This window comes from Thalia democratica, chromosome 6 (genome assembly GCF_965202585.1).
Source record: "Thalia democratica chromosome 6, ktThaDemo2.hap1.1, whole genome shotgun sequence".
NCBI classification, from domain to species: domain Eukaryota; kingdom Metazoa; phylum Chordata; class Thaliacea; order Salpida; family Salpidae; genus Thalia; species Thalia democratica.
This window is the reverse complement of record NC_139170.1, coordinates 14698769-14717699: the sequence shown is the minus strand read 5'-3', so window position 1 is coordinate 14717699 and position 18931 is coordinate 14698769. Positions and strand designations below refer to the sequence as shown.

Genomic DNA, 18931 nt, shown 5'->3' with positions numbered 1-18931 from the left:
GTCACAGTCAGTAACTACTGAAAGTATTGTTTCGGTTGCTTTAAAATACATACAAAATGTCTACCACAGCAGTAGCAGCACCAGCATTAGCAGCGGCGGCCGCAGCCAAGGCCAGGTCTTCCAAGAGACCAAGCGCCAAGAAGGCAGAACACCCGACTTACAAGGAGATGATTAGCTCTGCCCTGGGAGCAATGAAGGAACGAAAAGGTACATCCCGCCAGAAGATACAAAAATATATCACGGACACCTACAAGCTTGACCTCTCAGCTTCTAATTCTCACTTGAAGAGAGCACTTACCAGCGGCGTGGCCAAAGGTTCTTTTCTCCAGACTACTGGAAAAGGCGCTTCCGGCTCGTTCAAGCTTGCTCCAATGCCAGCTGCTGGTCCCAAGAAGAGGACAAAAAAAGTAGCTAAAAAGCCAGCAGTAAAGAAGGCCGCAGCAAAGAAACGAGTAAAGAAGTGTGCTCCCAAGAAGGCAGCGAAAAAACCAGCAGCCAAAAAGCGACCTGCTAAAAAGTGTGCTCCTAAGAAAGCAGCATCTAAAAAAGCTGCAAGCAAGAAGAAGAAAGTAACCAAGAAGAAGCCGGTAGCCAAAAAAGCATCTAAGAAGGCAAGTACCAAGAAGAGCTGTAAAAAATAAGTTGTTCTTTTACCCAAGGTCCTTTTCAGGACCACTCAATCAAAATATTAACAAAACATGAAATGCTAATAACAACAGTAAATTAAAAGTATGCAAATTAGTCAATGAGATACAGCGGAATCGCTTGCGTCCGTGTCTCCGTAAACAGTATATATACAGTCTTCCAGCGTATAGCTACATTATCAAAATGGCTCGTACCAAGCAAACCGCTCGCAAGTCAACCGGAGGCAAGGCTCCAAGGAAACAGCTCGCCACTAAGGCCGCTCGCAAGAGCGCACCCGCTACCGGAGGTGTGAAGAAGCCTCATCGCTACAGGCCCGGCACAGTTGCTCTGAGAGAAATCAGACGCTACCAGAAGTCAACTGAGCTTCTTTTGCGCAAGTTGCCTTTCCAGCGTCTTGTACGTGAAATAGCTCAAGACTTCAAAACTGACTTGAGGTTCCAAAGCAGTGCCGTAATGGCTTTGCAGGAAGCGAGCGAGGCCTACCTCGTTGGTTTGTTCGAAGACACTAACCTTTGCGCGATCCACGCCAAGCGTGTGACAATCATGCCCAAAGACATCCAGCTCGCCAGGAGAATGCGTGGCGAAAGAGCTTAAGCATTAGCTAAAACCGGTCCTTTTCAGGGCCACTTTTAAACTTTGTTTGATAGTGAGAAAAAATAAACCAAACGAAAGAATGTAAGTTAGAGACTTTTCTGAGTATGCAAATTAGTTTAGTAGTAACCGTACGCGTCCGTAACAGCTTATAAATAAACTCGACGGACTGCCGAAAGCACTATATTCAACATGTCTGGACGCGGCAAAGGAGGTAAAGGCTTGGGAAAAGGAGGTGCTAAGCGCCATCGCAAAGTACTTCGCGACAACATCCAAGGCATCACTAAGCCTGCAATCCGCCGTTTGGCTCGCCGAGGTGGAGTGAAGCGAATCTCGGGACTGATTTATGAAGAAACGAGAGGCGTCATGAAAGTTTTCTTGGAAAATGTTATTCGCGATGCAGTAACATACACAGAGCACGCCAAGCGCAAGACCGTCACAGCACTCGACGTCGTGTACGCACTCAAGCGTCAAGGAAGAACCTTGTACGGCTTCGGTGGCTAAACATTTAGCAAACTCGGTCCTTTTTAGGACCACCCATTTCAAAATCAAATTTCTTCAACACTGATGAACAAACATTTTGACAAGATTAAAGAGCAGCTACGACATATGCAAATTAGTTGTTCGTTCGACGCGGTTAGGTTTGAGTTTTATACAGAGCTGTGCGAGCATCTTGGCACAATCATTCGAACAACAAGATGTCGGGACGTGGTAAAGGATCAAAACTCAAATCTAAGCCGAAGAGCAGGTCTTCTCGTGCAGGACTGCAGTTTCCAGTCGGTCGCGTGCACCGCCTGTTGCGCACTGGCAACTACAGCCAAAGAGTCGGAGCTGGTGCTCCAGTTTATCTGGCTGCCGTTCTCGAGTATTTGAGCGCAGAAGTGCTCGAGCTTGCCGGTAACGCTGCTCGTGACAACAAGAAAAGCAGGATCATTCCCCGCCATTTGCAACTAGCTATCCGCAACGACGAAGAGTTGAACAAACTTCTCGGCGGCGTCACTATTGCTCAAGGAGGTGTTCTTCCAAACATCCAGGCAGTATTATTGCCCAAGAAGACCGCTTCAAAAAAATCAGCCTAAGTTAAAACAAACCAGGTCCTTTTCAGGACCACCTAAAAATATTTACGACAAACGAGAGAATCATAAAATGAGAGAGGCTGTCGTTCGCGTACGGAAATGCTAATTTGCATAAACTTTCAGTATATAAGCTGGCGCCGAGACTGAAGTTCACACATCGTCATGACCGCAACCAAAGGCGCGAAGAAGTCAGTAGCCAAGACCACCCCGGTCGACGGCAAGAAGAAGCGAAGGAGGAGGCACAAAGAAAGCTTTGGCATCTACGTGTACAAAGTTTTGAAGCAAGTGCACCCCGACACCGGAATTTCCAGCAAGGCGATGGGAATCATGAACTCATTTGTCAACGACATCTTCGAGCGCATTGCAGCAGAGGCTTCACGTTTGGCTCATTACAACAAGAGGTCAACTGTGAGCAGCCGAGAAATTCAAACTGCTGTCAGGCTCTTGCTCCCCGGCGAGTTGTCAAAGCACGCAGTTTCAGAGGGAACTAAAGCTGTTACCAAGTACACCAGCTCAAAATAAATGCTCAACAACCGGTCCTTTTTAGGACCACCATTTGAACAAAACCGGCTATTGATATCTACTTCAAGTACAAGCCACAAATTGATAATTGTACAAACAAACTGGTTGTTATAAGAATTAAAAGATCAAACACCTTAGTTGTTTGATTTAAAATTTGTCGTGCTTTCAAGTTTTAATCTTATGGTTACCATTGCTCAAGTCTAATTTGAAAAAACAGTAGTATATGTAAAAAAGGATTTAACTAACTTCAATACGTTGTCCGTGAACTTTTTTTTTCTATACAACTTCTTGTTCATTTGTTGAATTTCTGTTAAAACATTCAGTAAATAAGTGTTTAAAAAAAATAATACAGTAACGTATACTTAACTTATAACAAAAAAAACCTTAGTTTTTGTTACATTTTTAAGTTGTTGTTGTTGATTATCAGCAACACAACAAAGGTTTAACTTTTAAACGTCTTCTTTTTATCAACTTAAATGCAGTTAAAACCATGTAAAATGCTTTAAAAAGTTATAAGTATATAAATAGAAATAAAAGTTCAGAACAAAAGATAACAAATGTGAATTTCAAACACATTTAAGTATTCCCACCTACAAGGCTGACATCTATTTAGCTTATTTAAGATATCATTTCAAGCCAAAACATCACCCTATGATACAAACCAACTCATTAGCTTAAACACGGTTAAAAAATGCTTGTTTTATTATTTTCATGGTAAAGTTACTTGTTTAGACTAGGTGTTAGACAACTTGATGTAACAACTACTGTAATTGAATGCTTAACATAATTAACTAACTTGGATGTCTTTTTCTTCTTGATATCTTTTTTTTCTAAGAACTCTATCTTATTCGTTCTTACTTTGTGCACTTTTCTTAAACATTCAATAATTATTTGTTTTTTAACTTATTAAAAAAAGTTACGCTACGTCACTTTAAAAACTATTTATATTTTTCAATGAAAATAGTACACTTAAATAGTAATAAGAATAAAACTTACTTTGGTTTATCAACAAAGTATGTTTTCAATTGTTAACAACAAACAATATTTGTTTCACAAAAAATATAGTTTAATTACAACTAAAACACGATTAAAAACATGCATAGTAATTTAAAAATCATACATTAAAATACATAAATGTAAACAACATCGATTGTTCAAAGAAAAACAACACTATAAACAAGTACGCGATTTACCAAAACAAAAATAGCTGAAATAGTTGATGAAAGCTTATCATTAAAACTTTTATTTTACAAAGCTGACATCTATTTAGTTTGTTTTTGATTGCTTAACTAGTCGAATACATGAAAGAACTCAATTTTTAAGCTGAAAGGAAAAGAAGTAACAGCTTGTCACCACTCATTTGTATTACTTGTTACAACTATATGTGAGACAACTTGATGACTTAAAACGACTTTTACAGTCTATAGTCATTTCTGTTATAAGTCTAAAGTGATAAGGACCACCAACTGATTCAGCCAGATATCAATGTCCACTAAGCAGCATTAAACAAGCTCTAACTAGACGACAAAAACGAACCAAACTTAATGTTTTTTGTGCTGGTAAAAGGTGAGTTAGAATGTTTGTATAAAACAGTTTACTTCTAACTTATACTTTTGTGTTTTAACTTTTTGTCACATACTTGAATTTACAATTGTTTTTGTTCTCTTACATGACATTTTAAACTACTTTTGAGGAGGGAGCTAGTTGCATTTAAAAACCATTGCTTAAGTCTGTTACATTACAAATAAATAAACGTTTCGCAGAAAGCTTCAACTAACTTGATTTTTGTGTCCATAAGATTTTCTTGTAAACTTCTTTCTTTAAACAAAACTTATTCCCGTTATGCTTATTTTGTATACTTCTTTTTGTAAAATTGAAAAAGTATTTAGTTTATTTAAAAAATGCTGTTCTACGTCACTGTAAAAATTATTAGATTTTAAATGAAAATAATACATTAAATTATAATAAAACAAACTTAACTTTGGATATTAACAATTACAATCTAATAAACCAGTAGTTTCTAAAATTTATTATTTCTTTTTATTACAATGCAACTCAAACTAAGTAAAACAGTTTAAAATACAATTAACAACAGAAGCTGTTCAAACCAAAATAAAAAAATCAACAAAACTGCAATTTCAGTACAACAACCATCATGTATTACAACCGAATTCTTTTTACAAAGCTTTTTATTGAACTCAAATTGTTCACAGATTTATCAAGTTGAAAATTAGTTTAGCTTTGGGTCTAATTTATGTTGTATCGTTTCAGAAAATAACTTTAACTAAAACACATTTAAAACATGCATTACAACTCATAAATACATAAACAAAAAACAACATATATGCATCACAACATGAACGAAAAAGAACATTTCGAATCTATAACTTTAAAAAGCTTACATCTTTTAGTTGATCTAGCATTGCTTATAGCTTTATCAAGTTAATCTAATGTAATCAGGACAACCAGTTTATTTAACCAGCTTTAAAGTCTACTAAGCAGTGTTAAACAAGCTTTAACTAAACAACAAAAATGTGCAACTCAACCAACTTTGTGGTGGTAAAAGATCAAAAGTAAGAGTTAGAGCTAGTTGAATGACACATTTTACTTCTAAATAATATTTTTTCTGTCTTTTCTTTTGTCACCTAGTTATGCATACTTACTATTGCCTTTGTACTTTTACTGGACATTCTAAGCAACTTTTAATAAGAGAGCTAGTTATGTTTTGAAAGTATTGCCTAAATCGTGGAATAAGTTTTGTTAACTAGTTGTAATTTGATGTTTCATAAAAAGCTTCAACTAACTTAAACGTGTTGTCCAAAGGCTTTTTCTTGTTAACTTCTTTATTTAGACAAAAAAAAATTCTCAATTATGCTTACTTCGTAGACTTTTTTTTTAATTTAATAAATACTAAACTTTATTTTTAAAACTTGTTCTACGTCACTATAAAAAGTAATTTCATTATGGAATGAAAATAAAACAGTTAGTTTTAATAAATTTCGTATTATTTTAAAAAATACTTGAACAGTAGAGGTTTATTCATGAAAATTATACTGATCATGCTTATCAAAATGTATTTTCAAAAATAAATAAATGTAAACAACAGTGATTGTTCTAAAGAAAAAAAACGACCAAAAAGCATTCAATTTCAGTACAACTGTCATGAATAGCAAAGTTGAATTTTTTTTTACAAATCTTAGACTTGTTTTATTAAACTTAGTTGCTTATGGATTTTTAACATAAAACATCAACGCGTAAAAAAACCAATAGCTGAAACATTATGCAAAGGAAAAGAAGTAAACAGCTTTGTAACTTTATTGAAGACTGTGTATGAGACAACTTGATAACTAAAAACTACTGCAACTGTTTATTTCAAGTTATATTTGTTAAAAGTTTAGAGCAGAACGAAACGCTTATAAAAAATATAGTTATGGCTTTTATATAAATAGCAAAATGAAAGCAACAGACAAAATAAGTCTACAACTAAATGACAGTCTAGTTAGTGTGTCATTTATTGTTGAAAAATGTTTAAGATAAACTAGAAACTTTCATAATAAGTATGAAGAATAAATCCAACAAATAAGTGCTTGAAAATAAAAGCCTACGGCACGCGGTATTCCCAAGCGGTCACCCATCTAAGTACTAACCTTTAAGCCCGACACTTTTTTAACTTCCCAGATCGGACGAGATGGGGTGTGTTCAGTGTGGTATGGTCGTAGGCGTTCGAAAACGATAAAAAGTTGTTATAAACCAATGAACTGTCTGAAACTTGTAGCTTATTTGCTTAAGTGTTTCTTATGTTTAGAGCTCACTTTGTTCTAACTAACAAACAATTTAAGTTTTTCTTGCCTTTACTTATTCTTTTTTTTTTTTTTGCTTCAAAGTAAGCTTCGTAAAACTGTTCAGCTATGATAGTACGAGTGCAAAAGCAACGTACAGTTTTCAAATAAGTAAATACCCTGTTTTAAAAGGAAAAGACACAAAAATCAAACAAACACATTAGCTAATTGTTAACATGTTAGAAATTTAAATGCTGTTGTTACAACAGAAGTGCTCAAAACACCTGAGAATAAAGAATACATTTTGAATTTACATTTATATCAAGTTAGAGTTGATTTAACAACCTTTTTTGAAATATACCACAGCAAAACATTTAGTCAACTGTCTAAATTGTGCAGAACATTGTAATGAATCTAGTTTTTATTACACTTAGAAACTTCTTTAAGCAGTAAATCAATTAAAGTTTATTTAAACAAATCTTCACTTAGTAAACATAAACACTTCTATCATTATGCAGTCATTTTTGAACTGTACTTTTGTTACTTTTAAAATTAGCCTAACCTCTTTTTTTAAGTAAAGTTTTCGTCTCAAAATAAGCAACTCTTTTAAACTTCATATTGAAATTTCGGTCCTTTTCTTTGAACATAAGTGAACAGTACTGATATTCATTTAAGTGTAAGTTATTTTGTCTTGTTTTGGAAAGTTACGATCAAATCCATTTTTTCGCTTTCTTTTCATGAATTCTACAAAGAAAAAGTTCTTAGTTCAGCTTCGAGTATAACAAATAAAACGTTGTTAAAAAATCAAAACAACTGTGTAATAGTTTTAAAAAGTTGTTTCAAATTTTTCTAACTGTGAAATACTAGTAACTAGTTGGGACTGTTTTATATAACAAACTTTGTTAAACATTAGTTTCTAGCTTTTTAACAAGTTTTGTATGGCTACTGTTCAGAACATTTTTGAAAAGGTAAGTTACTAGTATGTGGAAGAACAAATTCAAAACTTATCTACTTAAGTTTTTTTATGTGGTTTAGTACTGCCATTTTGAATATAAGTATACTTAAAGTAATGATAACTTGTAAAGTATCATAAATTAAATATTTGTGTTTGTTTATGAATTACTTTTTACTAACCAGCACAGTTAAAGTTGTAATCAAGTTAAACATACTTCATGGGTTTTACAACTGACAAAACCGAATGAAATTAAAATAATAAAACTTAACTTAAGCTTGAAGTGGAAAAAAATACTTGTGCTTGTCTAAAATCTTACAGTTTTAAGTTTGCAGCTGAAGAAAACTAAACCGGATGTGTAGTAATATATTTTGTTTCATTTGAGGTTTATATCATTAAATGCAGAGGTGTGCTGTAACTTTTAGACTGTTTTTCTGGACCTTTAAAGCTAAGCTTTAAAAAAAACTCTGTTTCCGACCAGGCTAAGTCTGGTTTCTTTGTCACTGGAATGTTTTTGACGTTCGTAAAAAAATAACTATGCTTTTATGAGCATATGCGCTTTAAACTCACATGCTAATGCTCGTATTAATCAGTAAAAGGTACTTCACAAAGTAAAACTGCTCAACAGTCAATTCGTCACAGTCAGTAACTACTGAAAGTATTGTTTCGGTTGCTTTAAAATACATACAAAATGTCTACCACAGCAGTAGCAGCACCAGCAGTAGCAGCGGCGGCCGCAGCCAAGGCCAGGTCTTCCAAGAGACCAAGCGCCAAGAAGGCAGAACACCCGACTTACAAGGAGATGATTAGCTCTGCCCTGGGAGCAATGAAGGAACGAAAAGGTACATCCCGCCAGAAGATACAAAAATATATCACGGACACCTACAAGCTTGACCTCTCAGCTTCTAATTCTCACTTGAAGAGAGCACTTACCAGCGGCGTGGCCAAAGGTTCTTTTCTCCAGACTACTGGAAAAGGCGCTTCCGGCTCGTTCAAGCTTGCTCCAATGCCAGCTGCTGGTCCCAAGAAGAGGACAAAAAAAGTAGCTAAAAAGCCAGCAGTAAAGAAGGCCGCAGCAAAGAAACGAGTAAAGAAGTGTGCTCCCAAGAAGGCAGCGAAAAAACCAGCAGCCAAAAAGCGACCTGCTAAAAAGTGTGCTCCTAAGAAAGCAGCATCTAAAAAAGCTGCAAGCAAGAAGAAGAAAGTAACCAAGAAGAAGCCGGTAGCCAAAAAAGCATCTAAGAAGGCAAGTACCAAGAAGAGCTGTAAAAAATAAGTTGTTCTTTTACCCAAGGTCCTTTTCAGGACCACTCAATCAAAATATTAACAAAAAATGAAATGCTAATAACAACAGTAAATTAAAAGTATGCAAATTAGTCAATGAGATACAGCGGAATCGCTTGCGTCCGTGTCTCCGTAAACAGTATATATACAGTCTTCCAGCGTATAGCTACATTATCAAAATGGCTCGTACCAAGCAAACCGCTCGCAAGTCAACCGGAGGCAAGGCTCCAAGGAAACAGCTCGCCACTAAGGCCGCTCGCAAGAGCGCACCCGCTACCGGAGGTGTGAAGAAGCCTCATCGCTACAGGCCCGGCACAGTTGCTCTGAGAGAAATCAGACGCTACCAGAAGTCAACTGAGCTTCTTTTGCGCAAGTTGCCTTTCCAGCGTCTTGTACGTGAAATAGCTCAAGACTTCAAAACTGACTTGAGGTTCCAAAGCAGTGCCGTAATGGCTTTGCAGGAAGCGAGCGAGGCCTACCTCGTTGGTTTGTTCGAAGACACTAACCTTTGCGCGATCCACGCCAAGCGTGTGACAATCATGCCCAAAGACATCCAGCTCGCCAGGAGAATGCGTGGCGAAAGAGCTTAAGCATTAGCTAAAACCGGTCCTTTTCAGGGCCACTTTTAAACTTTGTTTGATAGTGAGAAAAAATAAACCAAACGAAAGAATGTAAGTTAGAGACTTTTCTGAGTATGCAAATTAGTTTAGTAGTAACCGTACGCGTCCGTAACAGCTTATAAATAAACTCGACGGACTGCCGAAAGCACTATATTCAACATGTCTGGACGCGGCAAAGGAGGTAAAGGCTTGGGAAAAGGAGGTGCTAAGCGCCATCGCAAAGTACTTCGCGACAACATCCAAGGCATCACTAAGCCTGCAATCCGCCGTTTGGCTCGCCGAGGTGGAGTGAAGCGAATCTCGGGACTGATTTATGAAGAAACGAGAGGCGTCATGAAAGTTTTCTTGGAAAATGTTATTCGCGATGCAGTAACATACACAGAGCACGCCAAGCGCAAGACCGTCACAGCACTCGACGTCGTGTACGCACTCAAGCGTCAAGGAAGAACCTTGTACGGCTTCGGTGGCTAAACATTTAGCAAACTCGGTCCTTTTTAGGACCACCCATTTCAAAATCAAATTTCTTCAACACTGATGAACAAACATTTTGACAAGATTAAAGAGCAGCTACGACATATGCAAATTAGTTGTTCGTTCGACGCGGTTAGGTTTGAGTTTTATACAGAGCTGTGCGAGCATCTTGGCACAATCATTCGAACAACAAGATGTCGGGACGTGGTAAAGGATCAAAACTCAAATCTAAGCCGAAGAGCAGGTCTTCTCGTGCAGGACTGCAGTTTCCAGTCGGTCGCGTGCACCGCCTGTTGCGCACTGGCAACTACAGCCAAAGAGTCGGAGCTGGTGCTCCAGTTTATCTGGCTGCCGTTCTCGAGTATTTGAGCGCAGAAGTGCTCGAGCTTGCCGGTAACGCTGCTCGTGACAACAAGAAAAGCAGGATCATTCCCCGCCATTTGCAACTAGCTATCCGCAACGACGAAGAGTTGAACAAACTTCTCGGCGGCGTCACTATTGCTCAAGGAGGTGTTCTTCCAAACATCCAGGCAGTATTATTGCCCAAGAAGACCGCTTCAAAAAAATCAGCCTAAGTTAAAACAAACCAGGTCCTTTTCAGGACCACCTAAAAATATTTACGACAAACGAGAGAATCATAAAATGAGAGAGGCTGTCGTTCGCGTACGGAAATGCTAATTTGCATAAACTTTCAGTATATAAGCTGGCGCCGAGACTGAAGTTCACACATCGTCATGACCGCAACCAAAGGCGCGAAGAAGTCAGTAGCCAAGACCACCCCGGTCGACGGCAAGAAGAAGCGAAGGAGGAGGCACAAAGAAAGCTTTGGCATCTACGTGTACAAAGTTTTGAAGCAAGTGCACCCCGACACCGGAATTTCCAGCAAGGCGATGGGAATCATGAACTCATTTGTCAACGACATCTTCGAGCGCATTGCAGCAGAGGCTTCACGTTTGGCTCATTACAACAAGAGGTCAACTGTGAGCAGCCGCGAAATTCAAACTGCTGTCAGGCTCTTGCTCCCCGGCGAGTTGTCAAAGCACGCAGTTTCAGAGGGAACTAAAGCTGTTACCAAGTACACCAGCTCAAAATAAATGCTCAACAACCGGTCCTTTTTAGGACCACCATTTGAACAAAACCGGCTATTGATATCTACTTAAAGTACAAGCCACAAATTGATAATTGTACAAACAAACTGGTTGTTATAAGAATTAAAAGATCAAACACTTTAGTTGTTTGATTTAAAATTTGTCGTACTTTCAAGTTTTAATCTTATGGTTACCATTGCTCAAGTCTAATTTGAAAAAACAGTAGTATATGTAAAAAAGGATTTAACTAACTTCAATACGTTGTCCGTGAACTTTTTTTTTCTATACAACTTCTTGTTCATTTGTTGAATTTCTGTTAAAACATTCAGTAAATAAGTGTTTAAAAAAAATAATACAGTAACGTATACTTAACTTATAACAAAAAAAACCTTAGTTTTTGTTACATTTTTAAGTTGTTGTTGTTGATTATCAGCAACACAACAAAGGTTTAACTTTTAAACGTCTTCTTTTTATCAACTTAAATGCAGTTAAAACCATGTAAAATGCTTTAAAAAGTTATAAGTATATAAATAGAAATAAAAGTTCAGAACAAAAGATAACAAATGTGAATTTCAAACACATTTAAGTATTCCCACCTACAAGGCTGACATCTATTTAGCTTATTTAAGATATCATTTCAAGCCAAAACATCACCCTATGATACAAACCAACTCATTAGCTTAAACACGGTTAAAAAATGCTTGTTTTATTATTTTCATGGTAAAGTTACTTGTTTAGACTAGGTGTTAGACAACTTGATGTAACAACTACTGTAATTGAATGCTTAACATAATTAACTAACTTGGATGTCTTTTTCTTCTTGATATCTTTTTTTTCTAAGAACTCTATCTTATTCGTTCTTACTTTGTGCACTTTTCTTAAACATTCAATAATTATTTGTTTTTTAACTTATTAAAAAAAGTTACGCTACGTCACTTTAAAAACTATTTATATTTTTCAATGAAAATAGTACACTTAAATAGTAATAAGAATAAAACTTACTTTGGTTTATCAACAAAGTATGTTTTCAATTGTTAACAACAAACAATATTTGTTTCACAAAAAATATAGTTTAATTACAACTAAAACACGATTAAAAACATGCATAGTAATTTAAAAATCATACATTAAAATACATAAATGTAAACAACATCGATTGTTCAAAGAAAAACAACACTATAAACAAGTACGCGATTTACCAAAACAAAAATAGCTGAAATAGTTGATGAAAGCTTATCATTAAAACTTTTATTTTACAAAGCTGACATCTATTTAGTTTGTTTTTGATTGCTTAACTAGTCGAATACATGAAAGAACTCAATTTTTAAGCTGAAAGGAAAAGAAGTAACAGCTTGTCACCACTCATTTGTATTACTTGTTACAACTATATGTGAGACAACTTGATGACTTAAAACGACTTTTACAGTCTATAGTCATTTCTGTTATAAGTCTAAAGTGATAAGGACCACCAACTGATTCAACCAGATATCAATGTCCACTAAGCAGCATTAAACAAGCTCTAACTAGACGACAAAAACGAACCAAACTTAATGTTTTTTGTGCTGGTAAAAGGTGAGTTAGAATGTTTGTATAAAACAGTTTACTTCTAACTTATACTTTTGTGTTTTAACTTTTTGTCACATACTTGTATTTACAATTCTTTTTGTTCTCTTACATGACATTTTAAACTACTTTTGAGGAGGGAGCTAGTTGTATTTAAAAACCATTGCTTAAGTCTGTTACATTACAAATAAATATACGTTTCGCAGAAAGCTTCAACTAACTTGATTTTTGTGTCCATAAGATTTTCTTGTAAACTTCTTTCTTTAAACAAAACTTATTCCCGTTATACTTATTTTGTATACTTCTTTTTGTAAAATTGAAAAAGTATTTAGTTTATTTAAAAAATACTGTTCTACGTCACTGTAAAAAGTATTAGATTTTAAATGAAAATAATACATTAAATTATAATAAAACAAACTTAACTTTGGATATTAACAATTACAATCTAATAAACCAGTAGTTTCTAAAATTTATTATTTCTTTTTATTACAATGCAACTCAAACTAAGTAAAACAGTTTAAAATACAATTAACAACAGAAGCTGTTCAAACCAAAATAAAAAAATCAACAAAACTGCAATTTCAGTACAACAACCATCATGTATTACAACCGAATTCTTTTTACAAAGCTTTTTTTTGAACTCAAATTGTTCACAGATTTATCAAGTTGAAAATTAGTTTAGCTTTGGGTCTAATTTATGTTGTATCGTTTCAGAAAATAACTTTAACTAAAACACATTTAAAACATGCATTACAACTCATAAATACATAAACAAAAAACAACATATATGCATCACAACATGAACGAAAAAGAACATTTCGAATCTATAACTTTAAAAAGCTTACATCTTTTAGTTGATCTAGCATTGCTTATAGCTTTATCAAGTTAATCTAATGTAATCAGGACAACCAGCTTATTTAACCAGCTTTAAAGTCTACTAAGCAGTGTTAAACAAGCTTTAACTAAACAACAAAAATGTGCAACTCAACCAACTTTGTGGTGGTAAAAGATCAAAAGTAAGAGTTAGAGCTAGTTGAATGACACATTTTACTTCTAAATAATATTTTTTCTGTCTTTTCTTTTGTCACCTAGTTATGCATACTTACTATTGCCTTTGTACTTTTACTGGATATTCTAAGCAACTTTTAATAAGAGAGCTAGTTATGTTTTGAAAGTATTGCCTAAATCGTGGAATAAGTTTTGTTAACTAGTTGTAATTTGATGTTTCATAAAAAGCTTCAACTAACTTCAACGTGTTGTCCAAAGGCTTTTTCTTGTTAACTTCTTTATTTAGACAAAAAAAAATTCTCAATTATGCTTACTTCGTAGACTTTTTTTTTAATTTAATAAATACTAAACTTTATTTTTAAAACTTGTTCTACGTCACTATAAAAAGTAATTTCATTATGGAATGAAAATAAAACAGTTAGTTTTAATAAATTTCGTATTATTTTAAAAAATACTTGAACAGTAGAGGTTTATTCATGAAAATTATACTGATCATGCTTATCAAAATGTATTTTCAAAAATAAATAAATGTAAACAACAGTGATTGTTCTAAAGAAAAAAAACGACCAAAAAGCATTCAATTTCAGTACAACTGTCATGAATAGCAAAGTTGAATTTTTTTTTACAAATCTTAGACTTGTTTTATTAAACTTAGTTGCTTATGGATTTTTAACATAAAACATCAACGCGTAAAAAAACCAATAGCTGAAACATTATGCAAAGGAAAAGAAGTAAACAGCTTTGTAACTTTATTGAAGACTGTGTATGAGACAACTTGATAACTAAAAACTACTGCAACTGTTTATTTCAAGTTATATTTGTTAAAAGTTTAGAGCAGAACGAAACGCTTATAAAAAATATAGTTATGGCTTTTATATAAATAGCAAAATGAAAGCAACAGACAAAATAAGTCTACAACTAAATGACAGTCTAGTTAGTGTGTCATTTATTGTTGAAAAATGTTTAAGATAAACTAGAAACTTTCATAATAAGTATGAAGAATAAATCCAACAAATAAGTGCTTGAAAATAAAAGCCTACGGCACGCGGTATTCCCAAGCGGTCACCCATCTAAGTACTAACCTTTAAGCCCGACACTTTTTTAACTTCCCAGATCGGACGAGATGGGGTGTGTTCAGTGTGGTATGGTCGTAGGCGTTCGAAAACGATAAAAAGTTGTTATAAACCAATGAACTGTCTGAAACTTGTAGCTTATTTGCTTAAGTGTTTCTTATGTTTAGAGCTCACTTTGTTCTAACTAACAAATAATTTAAGTTTTTCTTGCCTTTACTTATTCTTTTTTTTTTTTTGCTTCAAAGTAAGCTTCGTAAAACTGTTCAGCTATGATAGTACGAGTGCAAAAGCAACGTACAGTTTTCAAATAAGTAAATACCCTGTTTTAAAAGGAAAAGACACAAAAATCAAACAAACACATTAGCTAATTGTTAACATGTTAGAAATTTAAAAGCTGTTGTTACAACAGAAGTGCTCAAAACACCTGAGAATAAAGAATACATTTTGAATTTACATTTATATCAAGTTAGAGTTGATTTAACAACCTTTTTTGAAATATACCACAGCAAAACATTTAGTCAACTGTCTAAATTGTGCAGAACATTGTAATGAATCTAGTTTTTATTACACTTAGAAACTTCTTTAAGCAGTAAATCAATTAAAGTTTATTTAAACAAATCTTCACTTAGTAAACATAAACACTTCTATCATTATGCAGTCATTTTTGAACTGTACTTTTGTTACTTTTAAAATTAGCCTAACCTCTTTTTTTAAGTAAAGTTTTCGTCTCAAAATAAGCAACTCTTTTAAACTTCATATTGAAATTTCGGTCCTTTTCTTTGAACATAAGTGAACAGTACTGATATTCATTTAAGTGTAAGTTATTTTGTCTTGTTTTGGAAAGTTACGATCAAATCCATTTTTTCGCTTTCTTTTCATGAATTCTACAAAGAAAAAGTTCTTAGTTCAGCTTCGAGTATAACAAATAAAACGTTGTTAAAAAATCAAAACAACTGTGTAATAGTTTTAAAAAGTTGTTTCAAATTTTTCTAACTGTGAAATACTAGTAACTAGTTGGGACTGTTTTATATAACAAACTTTGTTAAACATTAGTTTCTAGCTTTTTAACAAGTTTTGTATGGCTACTGTTCAGAACATTTTTGAAAAGGTAAGTTACTAGTATGTGGAAGAACAAATTCAAAACTTATCTACTTAAGTTTTTTTATGTGGTTTAGTACTGCCATTTTGAATATAAGTATACTTAAAGTAATGATAACTTGTAAAGTATCATAAATTAAATATTTGTGTTTGTTTATGAATTACTTTTTACTAACCAGCACAGTTAAAGTTGTAATCAAGTTAAACATACTTCATGGGTTTTACAATTGACAAAACCGAATGAAATTAAAATAATAAAACTTAACTTAAGCTTGAAGTGGAAAAAAATACTTGTGCTTGTCTAAAATCTTACAGTTTTAAGTTTGCAGCTGAAGAAAACTAAACCGGATGTGTAGTAATATATTTTGTTTCATTTGAGGTTTATATCATTAAATGCAGAGGTGTGCTGTAACTTTTAGACTGTTTTTCTGGACCTTTAAAGCTAAGCTTTAAAAAAAACTCTGTTTCCGACCAGGCTAAGTCTGGTTTCTTTGTCACTGGAATGTTTTTGACGTTCGTAAAAAAATAACTATGCTTTTATGAGCATATGCGCTTTAAACTCACATCCTAATGCTCGTATTAATCAGTAAAAGGTACTTCACAAAGTAAAACTGCTCAACAGTCAATTCGTCACAGTCAGTAACTACTGAAAGTATTGTTTCGGTTGCTTTAAAATACATACAAAATGTCTACCACAGCAGTAGCAGCACCAGCAGTAGCAGCGGCGGCCGCAGCCAAGGCCAGGTCTTCCAAGAGACCAAGCGCCAAGAAGGCAGAACACCCGACTTACAAGGAGATGATTAGCTCTGCCCTGGGAGCAATGAAGGAACGAAAAGGTACATCCCGCCAGAAGATACAAAAATATATCACGGACACCTACAAGCTTGACCTCTCAGCTTCTAATTCTCACTTGAAGAGAGCACTTACCAGCGGCGTGGCCAAAGGTTCTTTTCTCCAGACTACTGGAAAAGGCGCTTCCGGCTCGTTCAAGCTTGCTCCAATGCCAGCTGCTGGTCCCAAGAAGAGGACAAAAAAAGTAGCTAAAAAGCCAGCAGTAAAGAAGGCCGCAGCAAAGAAACGAGTAAAGAAGTGTGCTCCCAAGAAGGCAGCGAAAAAACCAGCAGCCAAAAAGCGACCTGCTAAAAAGTGTGCTCCTAAGAAAGCAGCATCTAAAAAAGCTGCAAGCAAGAAGAAGAAAGTAACCAAGAAGAAGCCGGTAGCCAAAAAAGCATCTAAGAAGGCAAGTACCAAGAAGAGCTGTAAAAAATAAGTTGTTCTTTTACCCAAGGTCCTTTTCAGGACCACTCAATCAAAATATTAACAAAACATGAAATGCTAATAACAACAGTAAATTAAAAGTATGCAAATTAGTCAATGAGATACAGCGGAATCGCTTGCGTCCGTGTCTCCGTAAACAGTATATATACAGTCTTCCAGCGTATAGCTACATTATCAAAATGGCTCGTACCAAGCAAACCGCTCGCAAGTCAACCGGAGGCAAGGCTCCAAGGAAACAGCTCGCCACTAAGGCCGCTCGCAAGAGCGCACCCGCTACCGGAGGTGTGAAGAAGCCTCATCGCTACAGGCCCGGCACAGTTGCTCTGAGAGAAATCAGACGCTACCAGAAGTCAACTGAGCTTCTTTTGCGCAAGTTGCCTTTCCAGCGTCTTGTACGTGAAATAGCTCAAGACCAGACATGTTAAAAAGCTCTGCTTTGTTTACTCGAGCGTGAAATTACTAACTTAAAACAAACCAAAGTTTATACGCTTCATTGCTGAATTACCATAGTAACTATTAGCATTTTACCAACTCTGCTCAAGACTTCAAAACTGACTTGAGGTTCCAAAGCAGTGCCGTAATGGCTTTGCAGGAAGCGAGCGAGGCCTACCTCGTTGGTTTGTTCGAAGACACTAACCTTTGCGCGATCCACGCCAAGCGTGTGACAATCATGCCCAAAGACATCCAGCTCGCCAGGAGAATGCGTGGCGAAAGAGCTTAAGCATTAGCTAAAACCGGTCCTTTTCAGGGCCACTTTTAAACTTTGTTTGATAGTGAGAAAAAATAAACCAAACGAAAGAATGTAAGTTAGAGACTTTTCTGAGTATGCAAATTAGTTTAGTAGTAACCGTACGCGTCCGTAACAGCTTATAAATAAACTCGACGGACTGCCGAAAGCACTATATTCAACATGTCTGGACGCGGCAAAGGAGGTAAAGGCTTGGGAAAAGGAGGTGCTAAGCGCCATCGCAAAGTACTTCGCGACAACATCCAAGGCATCACTAAGCCTGCAATCCGCCGTTTGGCTCGCCGAGGTGGAGTGAAGCGAATCTCGGGACTGATTTATGAAGAAACGAGAGGCGTCATGAAAGTTTTCTTGGAAAATGTTATTCGCGATGCAGTAACATACACAGAGCACGCCAAGCGCAAGACCGTCACAGCACTTGACGTCGTATACGCACTCAAGCGTCAAGGAAGAACCTTGTACGGCTTCGGTGGCTAAACATCTAGCAAACTCGGTCCTTTTTAGGACCACCCATTTCAAAATCAAATTTCTTCAACACTGATGAACAAACATTTTGACAAGATTAAAGAGCAGCTACGACATATGCAAATTAGTTGTTCGTTCGACGCGGTTAGGTTTGAGTTTTATACAGAGCTGTGCGAGCATCTTGGCACAATCATTCGAACAACAAGATGTCGGGACGTGGTAAAGGATCAAAACTCAAATCTAAGCCGAAGAGCAGGTCTTCTCGTGCAGGACTGCAGTTTCCAGTCGGTCGCGTGCACCGCCTGTTGCGCACTGGCAACTACAGCCAAAGAGTCGGAGCTGGTGCTCCAGTTTATCTGGCTGCCGTTCTCGAGTATTTGAGCGCAGAAGTGCTCGAGCTTGCCGGTAACGCTGCTCGTGACAACAAGAAAAGCAGGATCATTCCCCGCCATTTGCAACTAGCTATCCGCAACGACGAAGAGTTGAACAAACTTCTCGGCGGCGTCACTATTGCTCAAGGAGGTGTTCTTCCAAACATCCAGGCAGTATTATTGCCCAAGAAGACCGCTTCAAAAAAATTAGCCTAAGTTAAAACAAACCAGGTCCTTTTCAGGACCACCTAAAAATATTTACGACAAACGAGAGAATCATAAAATGAGAGAGGCTGTCGTTC

The 18931-nt window shown here is 35.8% G+C and overlaps 11 protein-coding genes and 2 pseudogenes across 11 annotated transcripts; 11 read left to right on the top strand and 2 right to left on the bottom strand.

The window, feature by feature from the left end:
- Window positions 1-828: 828 nt before the first annotated feature.
- LOC145838771 (histone H3) lies at window positions 829-1239 on the top strand. Its single transcript, XM_082946395.1, has one exon. It carries the CDS (start codon window positions 829-831, stop codon window positions 1237-1239), a length of 411 nt encoding a protein of 136 aa, XP_082802521.1.
- A 189-nt stretch (window positions 1240-1428) lies between these two features.
- LOC145838770 (histone H4-like) lies at window positions 1429-1740 on the top strand. The gene has a single exon (XM_082946394.1). It carries the CDS (start codon window positions 1429-1431, stop codon window positions 1738-1740), a length of 312 nt encoding a protein of 103 aa, XP_082802520.1.
- A 194-nt stretch (window positions 1741-1934) lies between these two features.
- On the top strand, window positions 1935-2315 carry LOC145838769 (histone H2A). Its single transcript, XM_082946393.1, has one exon. The coding sequence runs from the start codon at window positions 1935-1937 to the stop codon at window positions 2313-2315; it is 381 nt and encodes a 126-aa protein (XP_082802519.1).
- Window positions 2316-2474: 159 nt separating this feature from the next.
- On the top strand, window positions 2475-2834 carry LOC145838419 (histone H2B type 1-K-like). Its single transcript, XM_082946008.1, has one exon. The coding sequence runs from the start codon at window positions 2475-2477 to the stop codon at window positions 2832-2834; it is 360 nt and encodes a 119-aa protein (XP_082802134.1).
- A 3598-nt stretch (window positions 2835-6432) lies between these two features.
- Window positions 6433-6555, bottom strand: LOC145839645 (5S ribosomal RNA; annotated as a pseudogene).
- Window positions 6556-9028: 2473 nt separating this feature from the next.
- LOC145838768 (histone H3) lies at window positions 9029-9439 on the top strand. The gene has a single exon (XM_082946391.1). The coding sequence runs from the start codon at window positions 9029-9031 to the stop codon at window positions 9437-9439; it is 411 nt and encodes a 136-aa protein (XP_082802517.1).
- Window positions 9440-9628: 189 nt separating this feature from the next.
- LOC145838767 (histone H4-like) lies at window positions 9629-9940 on the top strand. The gene has a single exon (XM_082946390.1). It carries the CDS (start codon window positions 9629-9631, stop codon window positions 9938-9940), a length of 312 nt encoding a protein of 103 aa, XP_082802516.1.
- Window positions 9941-10134: 194 nt separating this feature from the next.
- Window positions 10135-10515, top strand: LOC145838766 (histone H2A). Its single transcript, XM_082946389.1, has one exon. It carries the CDS (start codon window positions 10135-10137, stop codon window positions 10513-10515), a length of 381 nt encoding a protein of 126 aa, XP_082802515.1.
- A 159-nt stretch (window positions 10516-10674) lies between these two features.
- LOC145838418 (histone H2B type 1-K-like) lies at window positions 10675-11034 on the top strand. The gene has a single exon (XM_082946007.1). It carries the CDS (start codon window positions 10675-10677, stop codon window positions 11032-11034), a length of 360 nt encoding a protein of 119 aa, XP_082802133.1.
- A 3598-nt stretch (window positions 11035-14632) lies between these two features.
- LOC145839633 (5S ribosomal RNA) lies at window positions 14633-14755 on the bottom strand (annotated as a pseudogene).
- Window positions 14756-17227: 2472 nt separating this feature from the next.
- Window positions 17228-17769, top strand: LOC145838119 (histone H3-like). The gene is made up of 2 exons (XM_082945665.1): window positions 17228-17468; window positions 17591-17769. Exons 1-2 carry the CDS (start codon window positions 17228-17230, stop codon window positions 17767-17769), a joined length of 420 nt encoding a protein of 139 aa, XP_082801791.1.
- Window positions 17770-17958: 189 nt separating this feature from the next.
- On the top strand, window positions 17959-18270 carry LOC145838764 (histone H4-like). Its single transcript, XM_082946388.1, has one exon. The coding sequence runs from the start codon at window positions 17959-17961 to the stop codon at window positions 18268-18270; it is 312 nt and encodes a 103-aa protein (XP_082802514.1).
- A 194-nt stretch (window positions 18271-18464) lies between these two features.
- Window positions 18465-18845, top strand: LOC145838763 (histone H2A-like). Its single transcript, XM_082946387.1, has one exon. It carries the CDS (start codon window positions 18465-18467, stop codon window positions 18843-18845), a length of 381 nt encoding a protein of 126 aa, XP_082802513.1.
- Window positions 18846-18931: the final 86 nt, after the last annotated feature.